The sequence below is a fragment of the Volvox carteri genome (genome assembly GCF_000143455.1).
Source record: "Volvox carteri f. nagariensis unplaced genomic scaffold VOLCAscaffold_4, whole genome shotgun sequence".
NCBI classification, from domain to species: Eukaryota; Viridiplantae; Chlorophyta; class Chlorophyceae; order Chlamydomonadales; family Volvocaceae; genus Volvox; species Volvox carteri.
This window is the reverse complement of record NW_003307547.1, coordinates 908,537-929,969: the sequence shown is the minus strand read 5'-3', so window position 1 is coordinate 929,969 and position 21,433 is coordinate 908,537. Positions and strand designations below refer to the sequence as shown.

The 21,433-nt window shown below is 57.0% G+C and overlaps 4 protein-coding genes across 4 annotated transcripts; 3 read left to right on the top strand and 1 right to left on the bottom strand.

Moving 5' to 3' along the window:
- Positions 1-606: 606 nt before the first annotated feature.
- VOLCADRAFT_86984 (uncharacterized protein) lies at positions 607-4,213 on the top strand (the record flags this gene model as incomplete). Its single annotated transcript, XM_002946865.1, has 5 exons — positions 607-704; positions 965-1,040; positions 1,248-1,295; positions 3,497-3,682; positions 4,124-4,213. The coding sequence occupies 5 exons, from the start codon at positions 607-609 to the stop codon at positions 4,211-4,213; spliced, it is 498 nt and encodes a 165-aa protein (XP_002946911.1).
- A 1,661-nt stretch (positions 4,214-5,874) lies between these two features.
- Positions 5,875-16,138, top strand: VOLCADRAFT_103155 (uncharacterized protein; the record flags this gene model as incomplete). Its single annotated transcript, XM_002946864.1, has 14 exons — positions 5,875-5,943; positions 6,015-6,137; positions 6,214-6,348; positions 6,461-6,582; positions 6,930-7,191; positions 7,372-7,567; positions 7,692-7,858; positions 8,141-8,278; positions 8,683-8,798; positions 9,200-9,605; positions 10,099-12,951; positions 13,105-13,551; positions 13,891-14,228; positions 14,663-16,138. 14 exons carry the CDS (start codon positions 5,875-5,877, stop codon positions 15,180-15,182), a joined length of 5,892 nt encoding a protein of 1,963 aa, XP_002946910.1. The 3' UTR covers positions 15,183-16,138.
- Positions 16,139-16,421: 283 nt separating this feature from the next.
- On the bottom strand, positions 16,422-18,931 carry VOLCADRAFT_103154 (uncharacterized protein). Its single transcript, XM_002946682.1, has 5 exons — positions 18,566-18,931; positions 18,359-18,479; positions 17,942-18,022; positions 17,723-17,787; positions 16,422-17,239 (listed from the first exon to the last, which is right to left on the bottom strand). Exons 1-5 carry the CDS (start codon positions 18,919-18,921, stop codon positions 17,080-17,082), a joined length of 783 nt encoding a protein of 260 aa, XP_002946728.1. The 5' UTR covers positions 18,922-18,931; the 3' UTR covers positions 16,422-17,079.
- A 1,148-nt stretch (positions 18,932-20,079) lies between these two features.
- Positions 20,080-21,270, top strand: VOLCADRAFT_103153 (uncharacterized protein; the record flags this gene model as incomplete). The annotated part of the gene is made up of 2 exons (XM_002946863.1): positions 20,080-20,896; positions 20,970-21,270. The coding sequence occupies exons 1-2, from the start codon at positions 20,643-20,645 to the stop codon at positions 21,268-21,270; spliced, it is 555 nt and encodes a 184-aa protein (XP_002946909.1). The 5' UTR covers positions 20,080-20,642.
- Positions 21,271-21,433: the final 163 nt, after the last annotated feature.

The following is a 21,433-nucleotide window of genomic DNA, read 5'->3' as shown; positions in this document are numbered from 1 at the left end:
GCTGATATTTTGCAACAGGGTCGAAGTGTTAGGAAAATGGGAAAATCAAGTAAGTCGAATCCTCAATATGCGAGCGACTTATATGCCAAAGCTGGTCCGAAACTTTATGAATCGTGCAGAAGGAAAAGGAAAGCGAAAGAAATCGGAGTTCGATAACTTCTTCGACAAAAAGGATGGAACTAGCGACGGCTGGGTTTCGGGCGTTTCAGCCATGGCCCTGGATGGCGACGTAAACCCCGCAGCGCCCACGCCGCCGGCGGCGGGGGAAAGTGCAGGTAGGAAGGCAGCTGGCAAAGGCTTAGGGCCTTTGAGGGGTCAGCACTGGATGCATACGCCTTCGTGGATATCCAGATTGCGGAGTCCGTTGAACGCGGTGTCCGCATTTAGAGCTGCCCCTCCAAACGCCCTTTCCAGGCCCGGGGCCTCGGGTTTCTTTTGCACTTAGCCCATTAGCCTCCACATCCAAACTGAATGAGCTTCGCGACGCGCGTGGGCAGCCTATGGATATTGGCACACATAATTGACAAGTGTGAGGAATCAGGTAATAGGGTTAGGTTTACCGACTTTGCCTTGGCATGTACAACATTGCGATTAGCCCCAGCTAAGATGAACATCCCTGCTCAAGCTGTAGACATGGAGATTGCTGATGCATTGCCGCCCCAAGGGGCAAAGGGCACATCGCTGGGCGTCCAGAAGGCTTCCATGTACGTCCCTGGCAATTGAACGAGTGCACAGATTGCTATTGCCCGATTCCACGTTAGGTTGTGCATGGTAGCGTGTAATCCTATACTTAGTGTCTTGACCTGCTGCCACGCCTGCCGCAAATTCTCGAGTGGCGATACATGCTTGCTTTGGGCTTGTCTTTCCATGTCAGGACATTGGAAGTAGTGTGCGTGTGCGTGGCTGGAATGTGATTGGCCCTGAAATACTGAACCGTCCCGTCGCGCATGTTGCAACCGTGCAGGAAGGCTGTCAGGGGTCAACGGACAAAGGCACAGAAGTCACGCAAGAACAAGAAAATCGAAAAAGTGGGCGACCCTGTGGGCTCTGGCCGTTCTGCCGCTCCTTTGCTTTAGGGTCGACTACCTAGATATATTTGTACAAGGGACACCAGCGCGCAGCACTGTACAGCGGAGCGGCTTTACAGCCATCCTCCCAGGCGGAACCCTTTGTGGATCGAGCCACAGGAACCTCTCTTCTCCCGTCACTGAATGACTTACAAATAGGCTCTTCCGTGTCCCTTGCAGGCGGCAGCCCGGGCAGATAAGGCAGTGGTGCGCATTGGTGCTAAGACGGTGCACAAACAAAAGAAGAACAGCTTAAAAACCATTTACTGATGAGGTTGGAGCCCTTACAGCTACTGCTTGGACATGCTGACAGCACGAGGGGTGTCTTCATCACAGGCGCAGGCCTGGGTAAACTGCGTGTTACACTGCGAAGTATTCAGGGTGGCACTATCGACTCACCGCAGAACGTGCGAAGGGCAACTGGGACAAAGCAATGGTCGACGAAGTGGCACACGGGTTACTCTGTGGTTTCAACCACCTGTGTCCATCCTGTTCGGACTGGGATCCGGTGCTCGTGCTCTCTGCTCCACACGCACATTCTTAGGCAGGGGTAGGTAGGATCCAACGATGCGTGCTCTATCGGAGTGCATTGATGCAGCCGACGTTTTCCATGTGGAGCTTGAATTCATTGCGGATGCGTAGATGTAGGGGCACCGCAACACGTGACATCCTTTGTGTTAGATTAGCTGCCGTGACTGACTGTTACTGGACGGAAGACGCTGACGCCGCTGGGACTGCAGGCTTCACACTGCACCAATTATAGATTCACGAGTTTTGAACAGTTTACTCGTCTCTTTGCTCATGCCGTTTCTGCGACTTGTGGACGATGTCGAGCATGCGCGTTGAAATGCTCAAGACGGGGACTAACAGCGGCAGGAAAGTTTGGGAAGGTACCTGTGTAGACTGTACTGCGTAGAGGATCAGTATCGTCGTCGCAGAGAATTAATCCTTTCGTACAGTGTCGTACTGGGGCCTGTCTGCAGCATGGTGTATTTTCAGAATATCTACGACCGCATTACTGAGGAGGTAGCTGAGAGAGTTTTACATAGATTGTCCAAGTGTAGCAACACCGCCGCTGAAGTGAGCCTTGGCTATTGCGTGCGCCATCCGCAACGTTGCCTTAGGTCATCAGGGCCGCAGGGGTAGGGACATTTGTATAGTATTACGCCACACATGACTAACTGTTCGCCACTTAAGCCCTTCTAAACATGTAACACTTACATGCGTTAAGGGTTGTACATCAACTTAGCAGATGGCCCGTTCTGAGTTGCAGTGAATGCAGGGTTATGCAATGTCACAAGCTGGCGATATCGTAAAGCCCACACGAGCAAAAAGGCTTTAAAGCGCGAGGTATAGGGTAAGCAATCATTCTTTAAAAGCCCAACCTTTTATTTCTAGTTGCTTTTTCAAGGATGCGAATTTCAGGTCGTTGGCGGATGCATGGTTAGGCACTTTCCATTACACGGTCAACCGAATTTTGTCCGGGCCCGTAAGCGATTGGTAGGAATACTCGCCGTCACCTCCGTACACGTCCAACTGCGAACTCGAAGCCTCCGTCCCAAATGGCTATGCGTTCTACCTTCCAACATGCCCATTTAAGCGAACTGGCTAACCGTGTCCCCTTGAAATGATCGAATCCTAACCATGCATCCTCCAACCTTGCCTTCCAACACATCCACTTCGAGACGTAACCTGTAGTGAGCCTGCCACTACACAGTCTCAATCATAACCATCCTCATTCGCTTTGCTGCTGGTCTCAAGAATACATTACAATTTACTCTCGACCCCAGCTGATCTCAGGATCCCACACCGGCACAGATAAGCAAACAAGCGGGTTTCATAGAAGCCCACGCGAACACGAGCTAGTCGGGTTGGACCCTAGTTGCAATGCACCTAAAACATCTGAGTTGCGAGAGAGCAGCACTTTTCAACGTAACCATCCATACAATCACACCTACACTCCACGCAAATTTAATTTTTGACCTTTACGAGCAACAGGATAATAGATATTGCAACATCCATGCAGAAAGTTTCTTCGACAACATGAGCCAAAATGTCAAACGTCAAGCCTATCGCGGATCTCTTGCCCTAGAACAGTCGGACCGAAACCTTCCCTACCCGAATCCCATCGGTAGAGCGCGCCGACTAACGACATGAAGGGAGAATGCTATCCTATACAGCAGGAATCTTTCCTGGAGGGCTGGATGGAGAAACATGATCTAGTCCTCAGTTTGATGCCATGCTCTCCTTAACTATGTCGTTGATCCTGGCACTGAGAGTGTGAACTCCTTAGCCTTCCAGCCCCTGCGTCTGATCCAAACTCACATAGGCGCGGTAGTTATGCGTTTCCTTACAGAAACCCCGTCGCATGGCGAGGGAACCTCTTTAGTGTTTCGAGCTGTGAGTCAAATGCCCGCCCACCCCCTCAGGGCACGTTCGTGCCGCCGCTGGAGACTCCTTCCCAACGGACAGGGGCACAACTGTGGCTGCGGCTGTTGCTTCCACCACCGTTGCCTGGGCTTCTCGGAGGGGGCTGCTGGGGCATCTCCACTAGCGGGGCATCCATTGACAGTACCAGCTGGCCACCCAGGATAGTCCTCCACCGAGCCCTGCAAGTACTGGTATGACATCTATGCCGCTTTCTCTGCCTGAGCGCGTTCACTGCAAAAAAAGTCGCCGCTGCCCCAGACGGAGTCATCCTCGTTGTGTTCCCAGCTGGCCAGCATCGCTGCAGCGAACCTGACAAGGCTTAGATGAATAGACAGGGAATTGACTTGTTGTACGGCCACGGCCTGCCACCAAAGGATGTCTTGACCACCACGTCGACGCCAAGGGCCCCATGAAGTTGTTGTATCAGGCAGGCAGTCGACAGCCGTTGGCCGAATGGTGAAAAGCGCACGGCAGTGCACGGAGGTCAGCTGGGGAAGGCTGATGGCCATAGGTTTGTCCCAGGAGACAACTATGATGGGGATAGGAGGAAGGCAACCACGACATCCAGTGGAACCACAGCGGGGACAGCCTGCCTCATCGCTGCACCTCTGCACACCACTCCGCAGTGCAGAATGCGTTGCCACCAGCCGAGCTGCACGGGTTGCACTCGCAGCGAGAAGATGTTGGAAGTACAGACTAGCGAGTTGAGTCCGTAAGACATGCCACCTAGTGCCACCATCATCAGGACTCCAGCCTAGGCCCGTGGCGCATCTTCTGGATTCTTGTCTTCATCTGCAGTGGTGGGTTGGTTACCACCTATGTCCTGCCTTGGGGAGCGGGGCTGCACTTGCTGGTCACGTTTTGCGGCGGTGGTATTTCTGCGTACACCTTCCTCCCTAATAAGCCTTTCACGCTTGCGTTTGGTTCCGAATATATCGACGTGGTATTGCATGCTCAGCTGCCCCTTAACAGGACATAACTGTTGTGTGTTCTTGGAACGGGAAACTATTCACAGCCGAGGTTCAAATTTTCTCCCAGCTGCACGCACCATTCAAGGTAATGCATGAACTTAGAATGTCTAGTAAAATGTATATGAATACTGAAAAAAGAACATGACATGCATAAGACTGCATAAGCCCATTTGAAACAGCCGTACCTCAATGTCGCTGGTCGACGTCCAACTCAAAACTATTTGGCGCGAACATTTCGCTGCCTCCATTTTGAAATGCATCAGGGCAGTACTTCTCCCTTTGTAATTCCTTTTTCCGCGCAACTAAACGCGACTCGATTGCGTCGACCAGCGGCCGGTCACTCTTTTCCCGTTAAAGATGGCCAATTGTAACAGCGCGGTTCGGTCCGCCTTTACGGTCAGCTTCGGCCACTAATGGACTAGAATACCAGCTTGAAAAGACTTTGCAAATTGCATACAGTTTGCGGTTCAAGAATTGGACAATGGAGGCTGTACTATGGGGATTCATCCACAAGTGTCACCCTGGAATTCATGCGCACATGCTAGAAAGAGAGAATCTGTGGGTGGGTGGGGGGTTGTCTGTTTGTCTTACGATGATGACGGCTCTCGCACGTTACCAGGGGTGAGGAAACCGGTTCCTGTGCCCCATTACTACGTGCGGAAACCATAATGGTAGAGGACTAGAGGGCCAATGTGGCTTTGTAAAGGTTTCCAACTGGCCCTGTAGCTACCGCTGCCCATCGTACTCCTACAGCCCTCCAGGCCCTTCTTGTCCCTCGTAGCAATACTGCTCCTTAGTTCCCCTACAAGCCACCTATTTCTTGAGTACGCAGCCATGGAAGATGTAGTGTAGCTGGCCAGATGGAAAGCGACGGAACGGCCGGCCCGAAGTGCAAGCTTCAGTGCGTGCCTGCTGACTCAATTGCCATTGAGCGGCCCTAGACCGATTTGAGTGGAGACGGAGGGGACCGTGACAAGGCCGTCACCTTTTGGTCGCAGTAGAAAACGCGTCTCACAGCCAATTTACTCTAAAAGTTTTATATTGATGTTAAGCGAGTAGGCGAAGATTATGCGAGAGGAAATTGCGATCCCAACATGATGCCCGCAGGTATATTAACTCTATAAATGTAGCTAAGGGTCCCGCTGGTCGTCGTCCATTGTGCGTGTACGGCAATATGACTTTCTCCTGGGAAGCGCCTTGCATTCCAACACTATTATTTTTTAGCTTTCGATATGCATATTAAGCTGCTGATAGGACGCACGCTGGCGCAACAAGAAAAAATAGCGACTTCTAAGTTTCACTGTCATATCCTGTAATGAGAAGCCTTAAGAGCAGGTATCGCAATACCATGCTTGGAACTTCCTAACTTGAAACATTCCGCATCTTGCACGCCTTATTGAAGCAAGATGAGCGACCTCCTGAGAGCCTGGCTGGCGGAGGAGATTGGATTGCCCGTATCAGACAATATTGAAAGAGTAAGTTGCTGTGATTTTGCCAGCGATGGCCTCAACTGCTTCAAAACAGGTAGCTCATTGGGCATGCGCAGGACTTCGCGTCTGGTTACTTGTTTGGGCAGCTCCTGAATAAATATAACCTGCAACCAGATTTGGATCATTTCGATCCAAAGCGGATGCCGGATTCGATGATAAACAACTACACCCGGCTTCAGGTGCGGGCGAGCTTGCGTGTGGGTGGGGGCTTCATGTCGCCGAGGGTATTCTGACGTTGGTAATTATGATACGCAGCCGACGTTCAAGAAACTCGGTGTTCACCTTGACACGCGGGTGGTGAACATGCTTATCCGCGAGGAGACCGGTGTCGCACCGCGTCTGCTGTACTCCATTAAGCAGAATGTGTCCCATCTCCAGAAATCTCTTTCGGTAAGAGACATGGTCATCGTGGGCTTTATGACGGAAGGACATGGCTCTGGTAACAATTCTGCAGCGATAGTTGACTAACTATGGTTTGTGTTCGTGGTAAACGCGGGTGCAGATGTACCATCACACAGGCAACCTCGGGAGGACTGTGGGTGCGTCCGTGAGCCCCTCCCGCACATTGCTGGATGCCCAAAAGCACAACACCAGCAAAGAAAAGTACGACACCAGTGCACACAGGTACGTAATACAGTTTTGCCTGGAGCCCAAACAGCCACGTAGGGTTGCAGCCCAGGTTTCGACCTGACCTTGCCACCTACGGCATGAGGGTTTCAGACAAGCCAAACTGTAGACAAGCAGACTGTGGGAAGGCCTCCTGCCTACTGCTTTCCCGCGGGTTAGCGATGTTAGATAAGGTGGCCGTTGCCTAATCGTTTGGTTAAGGTACGATCCCGGTGGATGACACGAAGACAGCCGGCCAGCTGGCAACACTAATAACGCCACGGGCGGTGAATCTATCACTGTCGTGCCATGCCCTGCATCCCCCTCATACGTTCCCTACCGCCGGCGGTCCCGCCGATGCTCAGGCAATTCGAGGAGCTGCTGCGGCTTCAAGCCGCGAACCCGAACATGGTCATGGAGAGCATTCACCTGTCAAAGTTTGCAGATGAGGGGCTGCGCCAGCAGCGGGAGGCGCTGGCCACCTTGTTGCGCGAGCGAGCACAGCAAACAGCCCAGCGTGATGCCCTCCGCTCGACCCAGATGGAAAAGATGAGCAGCGCTCGCAGTGAGAAAGCGCAGAAGCTGGCACGGGACGACGCAGTACACGCGGCGCTGCTGAAGCGCAAGGTGCGGAGCCATTCGGGAAAGGGTTACTGGGAAGCCAAGGCAATGGTGGGGGTCCAACGGAGGAGGGCCGTGAGGTCGTATAGGAACCGGGTTGCGTCGATGTGTCCCTGTGTTCGGGATGGGATCGACCCGACACGTGTACCCGGTTTTGTGCGCCCACCTCGTTCGCCTGGCTTGCAGGAGGAGATGGAGCGCGAGGAGCTACGAGTGGAGCTAGCGCTGAGCGAGAAGGCGCGGAGGAAGAAGCTGGAGGAGCTGCACCACGCGGCTCTGGATGTGCATGGTGGCATCGATGCGTTTGAGATCAACATGAAGCGCCTTGTGCGGGGCGACCAAGGGGAAGGCGAGTTTGCATCCCCGGGGGACTACACGAAGGGTTTCTGGAAGATTGGCGCAGCCGCAGTTTCATGGCTGCAGCGGCCGCTCTAGGGACAGTTTTGCCGACAGATGGGAGGGGAGATTTAGGCTGCTGAATGTTGTCTGCCCTTTTGCTTTTGCAGGTGAGGAGGTGCTAGCGCCGCCGGCTGGAAAGACGCCCGTGGAACACATGGAGCAGATGAAGAGCCGTGCCGCAGCGACGGCGAAGCTACTGGAGGACACGGCGGCGTACATGCGCGGAGTGAAGGAGGCGCGGGCGGAGGACGTTGCGTCAAAGCGCGAGCGTGAGGTGGGTCTACGGCTCACTTATGACTGTAAAGGGTGCAGTAATGACCAACGAAGGGCAGCTCCCAACCGGGAAAGGGTCAAACAAATGTCATGTTCCGGCGGCGGAATGGCCGCTATGATCAGCGCGCCGTCACAAGCTCCAGAACGAAAGACAAGACGTTCAAGACGAGTGTATGGGCATCGGCAGCTTAACGCGCATTTTCGGATGAGATTGAGGAACCGCTGTTCATGTGTTGGGGATCGCCATGGTGATATGTTTGTACCTGACTCCGCCGATGTGCAGGCCCGGCGGCGAAAGATGGTCGTGGAGCAGCAGGCAGCGGCAGCCACGGCGGAGCGGAAGGCACAGGTGGATGCGCTGGTCAGTGCGTTGCAGCGGCAGAGCGCAGAGGAGCAGCGGCTGGCGGCCCGGCTGTGGCAGGTGTGCGCTTTGGATGGGCGGAAGGGGGGTATCGGGGCCACGGCGCTGCGAGAGGACGGAGGCGCAAAACGGGACTGAGAATTATAGCTCCCGCGCTTACCCAAGTTGAGCTTTGCCGCGAGATGAGGACTCAGCGGGCTGCGAAAGCTTTCCTGCCAAACAAGGGTATTGTGTAGCGCAACAACCGCTTTGTCGCCATTCTTCCCGCTGGGCCCGCCGTTGTGCCCATATGCTCATTAGAATTGGAGAGCCACTTGCAGGAGATGATGATTACCGCATGGGAGGGCGAAGCGCGGAAATCGTTTTTTTGCCTGGCTCCCTGTGTGATATCCCCAAATGCTGGCATGCACCTGGTTGTCACAGCGTTCTCCTCGGATATACCCTCGACTGATGGTGGTTCGCAGGTGAGCCAGGAGAAGGAGGTCATGCGGGAGAACCGGCTGCTGCGGGAGCGGCAGTATGCCGAGCGGCGGGAGCGGGACTGGGAGGAGACACTGCGCAGGGAGGCGGAGATGCACAGGTGAGGAGACCCTCCCTCGCTCTTGCGACCGTCGCGGCGGTTTAGCAGCGAGATAGCTTGCGCCATCGGCTTGAGGGCCCTTTCAATGTCGGCGAATCGGCGAGTATCCGTGTGCGCGCCGGGGGCCCCTCGTTTACCTTGCAGTTTTGCATTCCTCCCCGCACCCTCCTCCACAACAGCAAAAGCGGCGCCCGGAGTGGCCGTGTTGGTGTTTCTGTGTTACCCTCACTTCCTCCGCCGTGCTGTCTTGAGCTCCAGAATACCTGGAAATCCCGGTACCTATCCCATGCACCCCTTTCCACGGTTGTTCGCCTTGTTAGCCGAAGCCGCATCGCCTGGTTAGGTTCCCCTTGGTAAAATCCCCGTTGCCCGTCCCATACCTGGGTTCCCTGCTCCTGCAGGTCCATGCGCGAAGCCTATGAGGCGGAGGCGGCATTGGAAATGGAAGCGTGGCGTGCCGCCCAGCAGGCCCGCGCGGAGGCCAAGGCCGCCAAGCACGCGGCCTTTGCGCGCGAGGTGGTGTACCAGCTTGTGGGGCTGGCGGAGCGGGCTGCAGAGTACCGGCTGGCTACGGGGAACTTGGTGCCGCGACGTGAATGGCGCCAATGGCTGGCCATGTTTGCGGCTGGGGATCCGCAGCTGGGTATGCCGCCACCGCCTCCTGGCTCCGAAGCGCAACTCGCGGAGGCGGACGCGCGCGAGGCCACGTCGCGGCTGGGGCGGGCGCTTGTCGGGGACTACCTGGCGTGCACTGGCGATTGGGTGCGGGAGCAGGGCCCCATTGGACACGACGAGTTGCTGGGTCAGGTGCGCGTGGGACGGTTGGTGATTGTGGGTGGGATAAGGTAAGGGAAAGAACACAGCCGATACTAGACCCAACCGTGAGGGGCACGAGCGGCTATCGCCATGGCTGGAACTTGGTTTCCGGGTGCAGCGCATGGTTGTATGGGACGTCTAAGGAAGCGCTGTATCTCTTTGGGTTTGATGTGGAGGTGGACATAGAGGTGGAGGTGAAGCGGGGATGGCGCTGCTTGGTCTTTCTGGCCGCTGCGTGATGCAATTGCCTCCGTGTGCTGCAATTGAAGAAAGCAGCTCCATGTGCGCCTCCAGACGTGTGCCTGCGTGCACGTCCTTGAAGACATTAGCAGGAGTAACTAACCAGGTATAGCGTGTCTTGGACTCACTTAAAACACTTGGTTTGGTTATGTACATGGGTTTTGCCTTGTTCTCTTGGCGAAAGTCCGTTAATCCACCTTAATTTCTGGGTTACTGCTGTTGTGCTTCCATTTTGATCCTGCAGGTGGTGGGAGAGCTCGCTATCCAATCCCGCGAGCCCGCTCCCCAGCCAGAGCTGCCCGCCATAGAGAACTTGCCGCTGCGGCTGGCCGTGGTGGGGGCGCCCTTCTCTGGGAAGACGACCGTGGCACAGGACTTGGCACGGAAGTACCGCTTGCTGCTGCTGGACCCGGAGGCGCTTGTGGCGGATGCCATGGCGGCGGCGCAGGCGCACGAGGCTGCGGTGGCGGCGGCAGCCACTGCAGCAGCAGCGCCACCAGTTCCCCCGGCTTCGTCACAGGGGTCACGGCCCTTGACGCCGGCGTCGCCTGCAGCTGCCGCTGTTGCTGCCGCCGCTGCAGCAGCGGCAGAAGCAGCGGCAGCGGCGGCGGCAGCCGGCCCATCTGTCAAAGCACAGCTGGGCGCGCAAGTTGCCGCGGCATTGCAGGCAGGGGGCGACGTGCCGGACGAGGCGCTGGTGCGGTTGGTGATTCTGGGCATGAAGGAAGCAGCGGAATGGGTTCCGCCGGTCCAGGCGGACCCGAAGGCAAAGACCAAGGGAAGTGCCACGAAGGCCAGTGCTGCTACTTCCGGCAAGGCTGCCGCCGCTGCCGCTGGCGCCACCGCGGCCCAGCAGCAGCCTCCTGGCAACGAACAGCGTGGCTTCGTTGTGGACGGCTTCCCTCGCACCGCCGCTCAAGCAGTATTGCTGGAGCGCATGCTGACTGGGCTGGATCTGGAATCCGAGCAGGCGCTCATCGACAGCGCTAGCACTGTTGCTCCGCCGCCTTCGTCGGCGCTGCCGCAGGTGGGCCGTCCGCTGGTTTCGGGGCTGGACGCAGTGATCGTGTGCGACCTGGCCGACCCAGAGCTGGCGCTTAAGCGAGCGCTAGGCCGCCGCCTGGACCCAGACACTGGCCGCGTGTTCCATCTGGAATTCGACCCGCCGCCGGCCAACGACCCGGGCCTTTCGGCGCGGCTTAAGGAGGTGGCCGACGTTTCAAACGACGCACAGCAGATCCAGCACCGCCTGGCATCACAGTCGGAGCTGGCGGCCACGCTTGATGACTGGCTGCGGCGCTTCAGCCGGCTGCGCCGGCCGGTCGACGGCACGGGGCCGCTGGCAGAGGTGCTGGCGTCGGCGTCGGATATAGCCGAAGGGCTGCTGCGCGCCAAGGCCGCGGCTGCTAGCTGCCGCGCCGCGGCGGAGGCTGCGCATAAGGCCCGCGCGTCTGCAGAGCAGGCTCACGAGTTTGCTGAACTGGCACAGAGCGCTGCCGAGTCCGCAGCTCGGGAGCTGCTCGCTGCCAAGCGCGCAGAGATCCAGGCCACGGCATTGCTCAACAGCGGGAAGAACCCCGACCCCGCGGCGACGGAGGTACTCAAGGCGCAGGCGGCGGCCAAGTGCGCGGAGCAGCTAAAGGTGGCGCGAGGCGCAGTCACTGACGCCAATTCACACGCAGAGCGCGCCGCTACATCTGCCGCTGCGGCAGCGGAGGCGGTAGAGCGCGCGCACAAGTCCTTGGGGGATGCGGAGGTATCGGCGCATGCTGAGTCGGAAGCAGCCGCTGCGGCGACGGAGGCGGAAAAGGCTGCGCGTGGTGCTCAGGAGGCGGCCAGCAAGGCCCTGGCGGCTAAGGAGGCCGCGGCAGTGGCGGCGGCCGAGGCAGAGCGCCTGGCTGCCGCCACGGAGCTTCCGTCGGAGTCCAGTGCAGCGGCCGTCTCCCGGCCAACGACTGTGCCCAGCGGCGCTACCACCGTTGCCGCCACCGAAGGCGCGGCCGCGGCTACCGCTGTGGGTGCTGACGGCGCCGAAGCCACCGCTGCAGCAGAGGTTGCTGCACCGCAACCGCCCGTGCTGCCGCGGCCGCTGGCCGGCAGTCTGCTCTCAGAGTGGCAGACGGTGGAGCAGTGCTACCTGGACGGTCTATCGTTGGGCTTCACCAGCCTGGCGGAGCAGCATGCCGCGGCTCAGCGGCATTTTGACGCGCTGCGCCAGAACTTCCGGGACCTGCTCCAGCGCCCAGATGAGAAGCCCGCTCTTGTGGCACGTTTCCTCACGGCCTTCAACGCTGTGGAGGCTGATTTGCGCGGCACCCGGGAGACGCGTGGCGAGCTTATGCTGCGCTGTGAGGAGCTCCGAGACCAGTTGTGGGCGCTGTGCGATCGCAAGATGGAGGAGGCGGAAGCGCAGCGTGCTGCCGTGGCCGCTGACTCGTTCGTGGCGGACCACTGCAGCCTGTTGGCACAGCAGTTCGTAGCACTGGCGCAGGTAGAGGCCGACCGCTTTGCGGCCTCCCTCAACTTCCTGCGCAGCTACGCAAACGCCAAATGGGCACCACTGTTTGCGCCGCGCGAGCCGCCGATGCTGGCCGACGTGTCAGCCCCGGATCTGCTATCCGGCGGTGTTCCGCTGGAGCTCAAGGATAAGATCGACCCCAAGTCCAAGACAGCGGTGGCGATGCCGCCATGGATAGCGCAGCTAGAGCAGCGCGCGCCGCCGCTGGCTCTGGCCTGCAAGCTGATAATCGCTCTGGCCAAGACCACGTACGCGTCCTGGGAGCCCGCCCCGGATGACCCCAAGAAGGCCAAGCGGGACGCAGGCGCCAAGGTGGCAAGCAAGGGCAAGGGCAAGGGCGCCGACGAGGACGACGCAGCGACCGACCCACGTGTCGTGGAGGCCATGACGCAGGAGCTGCTGACCGGCTGCGGTCGCGAGGTGGCGATTCTGGAGGCGCGGCTAGGGCTGATGGCGGAGCGATGCATGGGGCAGATGGACGAGATATACAACCTGGCCACGGGCACTGCCGTCAAGCTGGGAGAGTGGATCCGGGCGAGGTACCGTGCGGAGTGCGCGGCGGTGGCGGCGCTGGAGAAGGTGAGTGGGGAGGAAGGGTGAGGATTAGGACCACTGGTGCATTACTTGCTCAAGCTATTTTTCGATGTAATCAGCTTTTTTTTCCCGATATGAGCCGCATTGGGTGTTGGATGATAATGGGATAACCCGTTACCCTTCTGCTGCCCGGCACAGGTGTCGAAGGCCGCCGCGGCCGGGGGCGAGCAGCTCCAGCACGATCTGCGGCTACAGGACGAGTACTTGCTACTGGACGAGGGCGGTCTTCTGGTCGACGCGCCGCCGCCGCTGCCGCGCCCCGAGCCCCGAGAGGCGCAGCCGCCAGGCGGCCTGCTGTCCACCAAGCAGTTGGGCGCCGTGACGGCGGCGTTCCTATCTGCGGCACCCAGCGGCTTTATGCGGCTGCAGGACGCCGCGGAGATGCTCTGTCGGCTGGCGGCAGAGGGCGCACTGCCGGAGCCGTGGCGCAGCGCCTCCGTGTCCAGCATGCTAGGCGCGCTGCGGCTGTACGACCCGTTGTACAGCACGTATTTGGATTGGCGGGAAGTGGTGGCTCATCTGGTTGTGGCAGCCTTTCCCCTCATTGCCCGGGCGGACTGTGCCGAGATCGCGGATCAAGTGGACGTGAGTTCGGGACCCGGGTTGGGACGTGGGACGCAGCAGGGCGGGAATCGGAGCAGCGTTAGAAGCCCTCGGCAACGCGGTGGGGAAGCATACAGTAGTTAGCTCCGGAAGTTGCTCATTCTATCTTTGAACGAAGGGGACGAGAGGTTGCGCCTCCGCTAGTCATGGCTGAGACAATGCCCGATGTGACGCAATCCGTGTGGTGGCGGCCTGTCAGCAGCGGTCACCTGCTAGTGAGGATTACATCTTTCACTTGGCTTATACCTCCGCAATCAGGTACCGTAAGCTTTTGCCAGCATCTAAGAATGGGTTTTACCCCGCCTAAATATCTGCCCATAGATCTGTGCTGAGGTGGATAAGGATAAGGATGGGCTGCTGAGCCAGGAGGAGTGGTCGGCCGCGGAGCTGTGGTTCCAGTACCGTGCAGCCCAGCCAGGCGCCGCCCCCAGCTCAGCGGCTCCAGCCTCCGCGGCCGGCGAACCGGCATCGGAGAGCCACCGGGAACGCAGCGAGCTAGCAGAGGCACAGCAGCTCAGCAGCAGCGGCGGCAAAGGAACTGGGGCCAGTGGAAACGGAGGAAGTGGCGGCCACACGCGGGGCGACGGGGAGAGCTGGCCCGATCCCTCCGCCATACCGCCGCCCAGCACTCCACCTGTCGACGACGGGCAGTACGACAGGTCAGTCTGTGGGGACACATTGCACGCGTTGCGACGCAGGCTTGTCCTGTGGATATGGTCTATGTGGTAGGTGCAGTCAATGCGTTTTGATGTAAGGCTGCGCAGCGAAATTCCAACTACGCACACTCTACCTTCCAGGCAACCCGGCCCAGTTTAAGGAAGCGGCATTTGGCTTTGCGGCGTCGCCCAGCGCAGGGGTTGGGCCGTAGTTTTCTGACACAGGACACCATGTTGTGTGACCCACATGCAACATTGGAACTAAGCCCCTCCCCTGAGCCTCTTTCACCCTCTTCGCCACAGCTACAGCTTCGACAGCTTGCCGGCGTCACTATAACACTGCCGTGTGTCCCTTTTATCTCTGGCTGGTTCCGGTGGTAGCTTCTACCCTAACCCCTCGCCCCTCGCCCGCCCCATTGCCCTGCTCCTCTACACAGCCCTGGTGCGCTCAAGCAGGTCCTGTGGGCGCTCTTCTCGTCGCCCTCCGCGGACGGCACTCCCCGCCTGGACTATCGTGCATGCCTCCTGTACCTGTGCGCTGATCGGGACGCATTTGCGGGCATTAAGAAGGCTTTCAGCGTCGTCACCGCGAACATTTCCTCCAACGCCCGCGCCAACGCGGAGCAGGTGTTGCGGATAGCTTACCCGCTGGGTGCCGAGGCCGGCATCGAGCTGCACCGCTCACCCTTCAGCCACGAGGAAGTGGCGGCGGTGGTCCGGGCCGTATGGGAGAGCCGCAATCCACCGAAGCCGCCGGCGCCTTCTGCCGGCAGCCGCGGTGCCACGCCGCCGAGCGGTGTGGGTCGTGCTGGGGGTCCGACGGCTGCGGCCGCCACTGCCGGCGAGCCCACGGTCACAGCAGAACAGCTCATGTACAGCGCAGGCGGAGAACGGTTTGTGAAGCGGATGTTGGAGCGGTACGCATGGAAGGACTCGTTCGTCGCCACGCGGTTGTGAAGAGCTATGAGGGCATATAGAGCAAGATACTTCAGTGTGTCCGTGCGTGCAATTTGTGTGATGAATGTTGTGGGTTACGGTACGCGTGACTGTGTTTTGCGGTGTGCAGGGAGCAGCAATATAATAAATACTTGCCAGGAATCATAGCGGGTTTGCAAATGGGGCCGCTGACCGTGTGTTGGTGTGTGCTTGGCGGTTGCTGCAGCGGGGCCTGCACCTGGAGTGGGCCAACCCATGTGAGGACGGCGAGACTGGGTGCCTGATTTCTGGTTTTGGTTTTGTGTCGCTGAGCTAGCCTTTGCCTGGCGGACCTCGAAAATGGCTGTCTGGACCGTTGACTGGTAGATCATGCCTTGGGGCCCCTGCTGCTGCTCCTGCACACACACGAAGCATGACGCCAATACCGTCAGCACTTGGTGAGGTGCTGAACAGGACCTTAAGTGTACCAACACGAACATAAGCGGCGGTGGGGGATTGAGTAGACTCCAACACCCGTCAATGCACTATTGTGTACGTGGTATGTTGGGATCTTCAGGGGCGTGACGTTGCCAATCAGAGAGCTGCTCTGACAGTTGCGGAGGAGCTATGTTTTGCGGTATCGGGCAGGACTTACAGGGATTTGCCCGTAAGGATAATGTCCTTGTTTGGCGATATGCTTCATTCGTACGCACGTTCAATGTTGATCCTAAGGTGATCAGGTGTGGATCCGTGCCGTCGTGCGTTAGCCATGCAGTCGCATAGGACTGTCGACCACTTAACGAGCATCACCTAGTGTTACGTGGGCGACCGATAATCCACGGGACCTGATTAAAGCAATACAATCCAGGGGCCTGAGTGGCATGATGTATAAACATGGCTGGTTGTTGTCATCTCCCAATAGCAGGATGCGTGCGCTGTGCTAGGTGGGCCCCTACCTGTTGTTGAGTGTAGAGGCGACATGTAATGCTCTGAACCTTATACTACACGAGGCGTTGCTTCTATGTGCTGTGCGTTCGGAGCTCTGTGGTTTTCTGATGACTAACGATCTTGCAGCAGGCTTACAACTCCAAGGGTGTACCGCCTGAAGTGGTCGGCGTGTGGAAACGTATCGGCCTGATGTAAAGGCTGGCGGGTAATTCCGACAGGTATTTTTTGTTCACTCCCCAAGGTTTTTCCTCGCGTCGACCTTATTGGCTACTCGAGCGCATGTAGCGAGTGCGCTCCGTTGCTTGGGTACAAGGCTAGAGCGACAGCGCTGCGTTTTGCACCTGCTGTGGGAAAGCAGAATCCTGCATAGCTAGCAAACAACCATACCGCCATGGAGCCCGTCATCAATCGTGCCAGGGCATCAGGTTCAACACAACGAAGAACTGCTTGCAAGGTGCAGACAAACCATGGCATCCTGCGTCTATACTCACCCACATCATCTGTTCATCTAGGTACAATGCCCTGAATCTCTTGCATTAATCCTAGCTTAAGTCACATGTACGCGCTCCTGGTAGAGCGCCATCCCTACCGTAAGCCTGAACCCAACCAATACCTTGACGCCCTAACCGCACGTGCACAAATCCTATACTCTGCCCGCCTGCCCAAGGCTATAAGAGCAAAGCCTTTAGAATGCCGCCATGCAGAAAATTAGTATGCCACAGACGTCCCCAAATTCAGTTTGAGCATACCGCCCACGCAACCGCCAATATCTCGGCGGTGTGGCGGAGATACAAGTGATAGCGCTATAGTCACTAGTCCTACTCCCGCTACACGACATCATGGGCACCCTTCGTCCGTAATCTCGCGCCAGTCAGTATATCCGTTCGAATCAGTCCGCACTCATGCGTATGGGGCACACGCTATTGCCCAGCACACGCCGCCCCCCTGTCCTATTTCATAGCGCCTTCCCTTGAGAGGCTGTCCCGGGCGATTATCGTCCCGCTATGGCAGATGCTGTGGCCACGGGCTGTGGTGGGAGCGGCGGCAGGGGCAGAGCCGGTTTCAGCACATTGCTGGGGTTGCGGTACGTGTCGAGGTGGTGGAGGATAAGTAGCCGTGGTCCTGGTGGGATGCGGCACTCCGCCAGCGCACTGCGTGCAGCATGCAAGGGCAGGGCAAAAGGTTATCCGCACATGGCAAGGAGAATGGGACCCGGGGCCGAGCGGCCGGTGTTCAAAACTCATTGAAGCAAGGTCGCGACTCAGATTGTGAGTGGTGATATGTAAGGATTGTCGGCATGGCTTTGTTGGTTATCGCCAATACACCGAACGAGACAAACCATCATTGCGCTTCCTTCATTATTGCAAAGTGCCGAGAAGATGCTTCCCCAGGCGAAGGGGAATTTGCATTAGGGAGTGCAAATCAATCAAATGGACACGGTTGAAGCACTATGCGGTTGACAGCGAGCTCAGATTGTGAGTGGTGATATGTAAGGATTGTCGGCATGGCTTTGTTGGTTATTCGCCAATACACCGAACGAGACAAACCATCACAGCTCGTCCACCGTAAGGCCAACGAAAGTCGTGCTCATGCATCCTTCTCTAGTGCAGCTCCTAGACACGGCCCGGTCTGACCTGTCGTTCCACAACATGATCGTGTTGTCCGTTAGGAGGCCCTTCTTGAGGTTGTCAGCGTATTTCTGCGGGCATCAAAAGGCCAAAGACATCAGCATGTGGCAAATTGCCTTGCTGCATGTACCTGCTATCACTCCAAGGCTGGTAGTGATCAAACAAAGTGACAGCCCGTTAATGCTATGAACATCAATGGCTCGCAGGGCCTCGCACAATTCTCACCGTCAGGCCAAGGGTCTTCAGCATGTACTTTCCCCGGTCGTAGTCTGTATCCGCGAATTCGGGCTTGAATGCTTGACCAAACTAGAATGTGGAGGCAATATAGGAAGTGTCATAAACGTTTACTGGTGACAGGTTCCCCCACAAGTAAAAAAACGGGTGCCAGCATGGCGTGCGGAAGAATGAAACGCTGCGACATGTGGCATTCGTACCCATCCACCAATGAAAAGGGCCATAATCGAATACAAAACCATGCATCAGTGAATAGATGGAAATAATGCTATGCAAATCCGTAGGTGCATCCCATCCTGGGGAAGATATAATGTAAACAAATGCCACAGCGGGTAGGCAAGAGAAGGACGCTGGGGGACTCCCTGGAAACATACCGACCCCGTGTCTTTAGTCCCCTTGTATATCCACCTGATAGATAAGTCCGTTGAACAAGGCAAACGCAGCGCCGGTGGTCACAGCACTTTGAATTGGGTTGGGTGACCCACTAACAACCGAGTAGGCCACGCCCGACAAGAAGGAGGCGCCCATCCTACGGTCCAAAAGCCAAAATCCATTAATGAAGATCCAATGCACGCATGCCCGCTAAATAAAAATGCACAATTTTTATGGACTTACGCACTGTAGACATCTTCCTTGCCATTCCGAGCCTTCTTGATCGCCAGACTGGCGGCGGCCTGCACGCCAGTCAAGGCGGCCAGGTTGCGAGCTGAGCCCCATGGACCAGCCTTGACCACGCTTTCAAGAGCTGGGTTAGAAGGCTTGGCTGCGCCGTTTTGGTTCGGATCGAAGGAACTAATGCTTCCGAACATATAACCGAGGACGCCACCCTGTACCGCTGATTGCAGGCCTGTCAATAGAACCTGCACTGCCACATCCTGGCCTGCTAGCCAATCTTGGTATTTCTTGCCAAGTTCATCGAACGACTTCACCTCGCCGAGGCCCGGCAAGACCACAGCAAAAGGTAGAGCCATTTTCTAGCACCTAGCAGAATGGATTCTATGGATGCTTACAAGGGCGACAGAAGAAATCAGGTTGGATGAGTTCCGTGATGCGCGTGAAGCGCTGGTACGGCTCCATCCGTACTTCAAGGAGTCTCGCTGACTCCTAACCATGTTCCTTACGGTAAGGCAGGCATCGTAGGAAAAGCATCTGCGCTCTGGTCGAAGTTGCGGGGCCCCGGCAATGGAAGGCTGGCAATGGACGGCTGTATTGGAATTAATATTTACAACTCGCTTATCCCTAAACGAGCAAGCATTCCTTAAAGGGGACTCCCATTGATTGAAATACAAACGTACACGCGACATATACAAGCAGGGGCGTGCGGAGGACAGAGCAGGACACCCTGGGACAGAGCGTACAACGCGCACGCTCGGCAGCGCTTCTGCGTGCTCAGCTTTTTATTAAGAAGCCCGTTAGGCCCATCATAGAGCCAAGGTGTCAAGGAAGACGAAGGAATGGGCTTGATGTTTAAGAGCTTCTCGCTCCCAAAAGATGCACCGTGCGCCTAACCAACAAGGCTGCGGCAGCAAAGCTTCAGACCTTTTGTAGTGTTCAGCTGCCAAAAGCCGCGCCGCCGTTGTGCAGCTTAAGATTTCAAGCTGTGCCGAAAGCTCTTACCCCGAACGGCTTTGTTCTGTTCTTTGCTGCGACAGCATGGTCCTTCTGAAGCTCCCGACTATCGCCAAAGTACCCCATAAGTATCCTAAGCTAATCCGTCTGGAATCCCCTGCTGCACCTCACAGTATCGCATCTCGCCGTTCGGCCTTCAGGCCTCTCTATGGCGTTCGGCAGTATGATGTTCTGTAGGAAACCCTGGTTCTCAAGGAATAATGTCTCGTACAGCTGCCGCCATGCTGACAAATAGGCCGACACCACATCAGCGATGACTTCCATCCATCAAAATTTGCTGCATTGTCTGCCGCGCAGTAATGCGGAACCCCACCCCTTTACTCGCGGCCCAGTGGGCGGCACCGAAGGCCCATCTCACGGCGCTGAAGCCGCGCACAACCGATGATTGATGGCGTCCTACATGTCAGGGTTAACCCGCAAACACCACATTAATGTGAACACCACATATGCAGTGACCTGGGCGGGCCATCAGCGCTGGGACATGGAAAAGGCAGCAAGAATTTGTAACAATATAGCAAGGCCTTTCCGTCCTTGGGACCTACCCCCGGCAAGCACAGCTTGGCAAGCCGAAAACCTAGGATGGGTACGACCTAAGCATGTTGTTACAGCAACACCCGCAACGCCAGCGCTTTTCGACTCGTCGGGCGTCATCCTTGTCGAGACTCATGAGGCATGACCCTGAGCCGCTCAGGCACAATGCCATCCCGTCGGCAACACACCAACCTAGCACGGCATTGTACCGTGAATCATCGGCCATCACAACGGGACGCCTGCGACACAGTTCACGACATCAGAACGGCACGAGGTCCAGCGGCAATTTTGTCACGCGTGCCCACTCTAAGCGCAGGCAAAGCCCGAGGGACCAGCATGTGAGACGTTCGCAGGCTTCCAACACCTGTTGGCCCCCTTTCAGATTCTGCCAAGTCCGGTGACAACGGCTTGCCCTAATTTTGTTACTGATCAAGTTACTGACCGGACAGCATTTGATTTTGAGGCTCGCAAAAAAAACAGCTGCTTCCAACAGCCCTGGCCCACGATTATGACTGCCCCATGATGCTCTTTCATGCATGCTCATTTAGCCCATTGGGGCTGCAGCGGAGGTATGTCGAGCGGCATCGCCCTGCTCCTCATATTGAATGAAATGGAGTCAGTCCGCAATGACCCAATATCCATGCTCCTGCAGGCAGGGAAACGAGGGTTGAAGCCTACTACCCCATCGCCAAGCACCGTTGCTCCGCTCGCTCGAGCCTCCATTCTAACGAATTCGCACCTGCCCTTCGCCGGCATGACAATTACCTTGATGGGCCCTGCCAGGAGGTACGCGCCTACACCCATTCGTTGCAGTCAGCCTCGGCATACGAGCAACACCCAATGACTCAACCCCCGGCAGCACGTACCCAGAACCGCCACGGCGGTGGAAAAGCAGAGTTCCAACACAATGGTTACCGGCAGCGCCTCAAACTCCTCCTGAGAAAGCTTCAGCAATTGCCGGTCTGCAGTTAAAGTTACGCTGGCTGTTGGCTAATGACGGCGGCAAATTTGGAGCACAGCTGTCCAAGCCTCGCGCACATTGGATCACCGCAATAGTTGTGTGCACTAAGCCTACCAAGCCGGCCAGCGTTAAGAGCCCACCCGTGCTGACTCTGACCATGCTTGTAGCACGGAATGAAGGAGCACGGGCAGGTAGCTAGATGTACCTCTTTTCAAGATCTTTGAGTTAAACGTCTGAGAAGGGCGAATCCAGAAACCAGCCGGTTAAGAAATGAATGGAACTCTTTTTAATTGTGCGTCCTATAATGAACACACAACAGAGGCCCGTATAGATTAATCTTACACTTAATGTGTGCGTTTCGT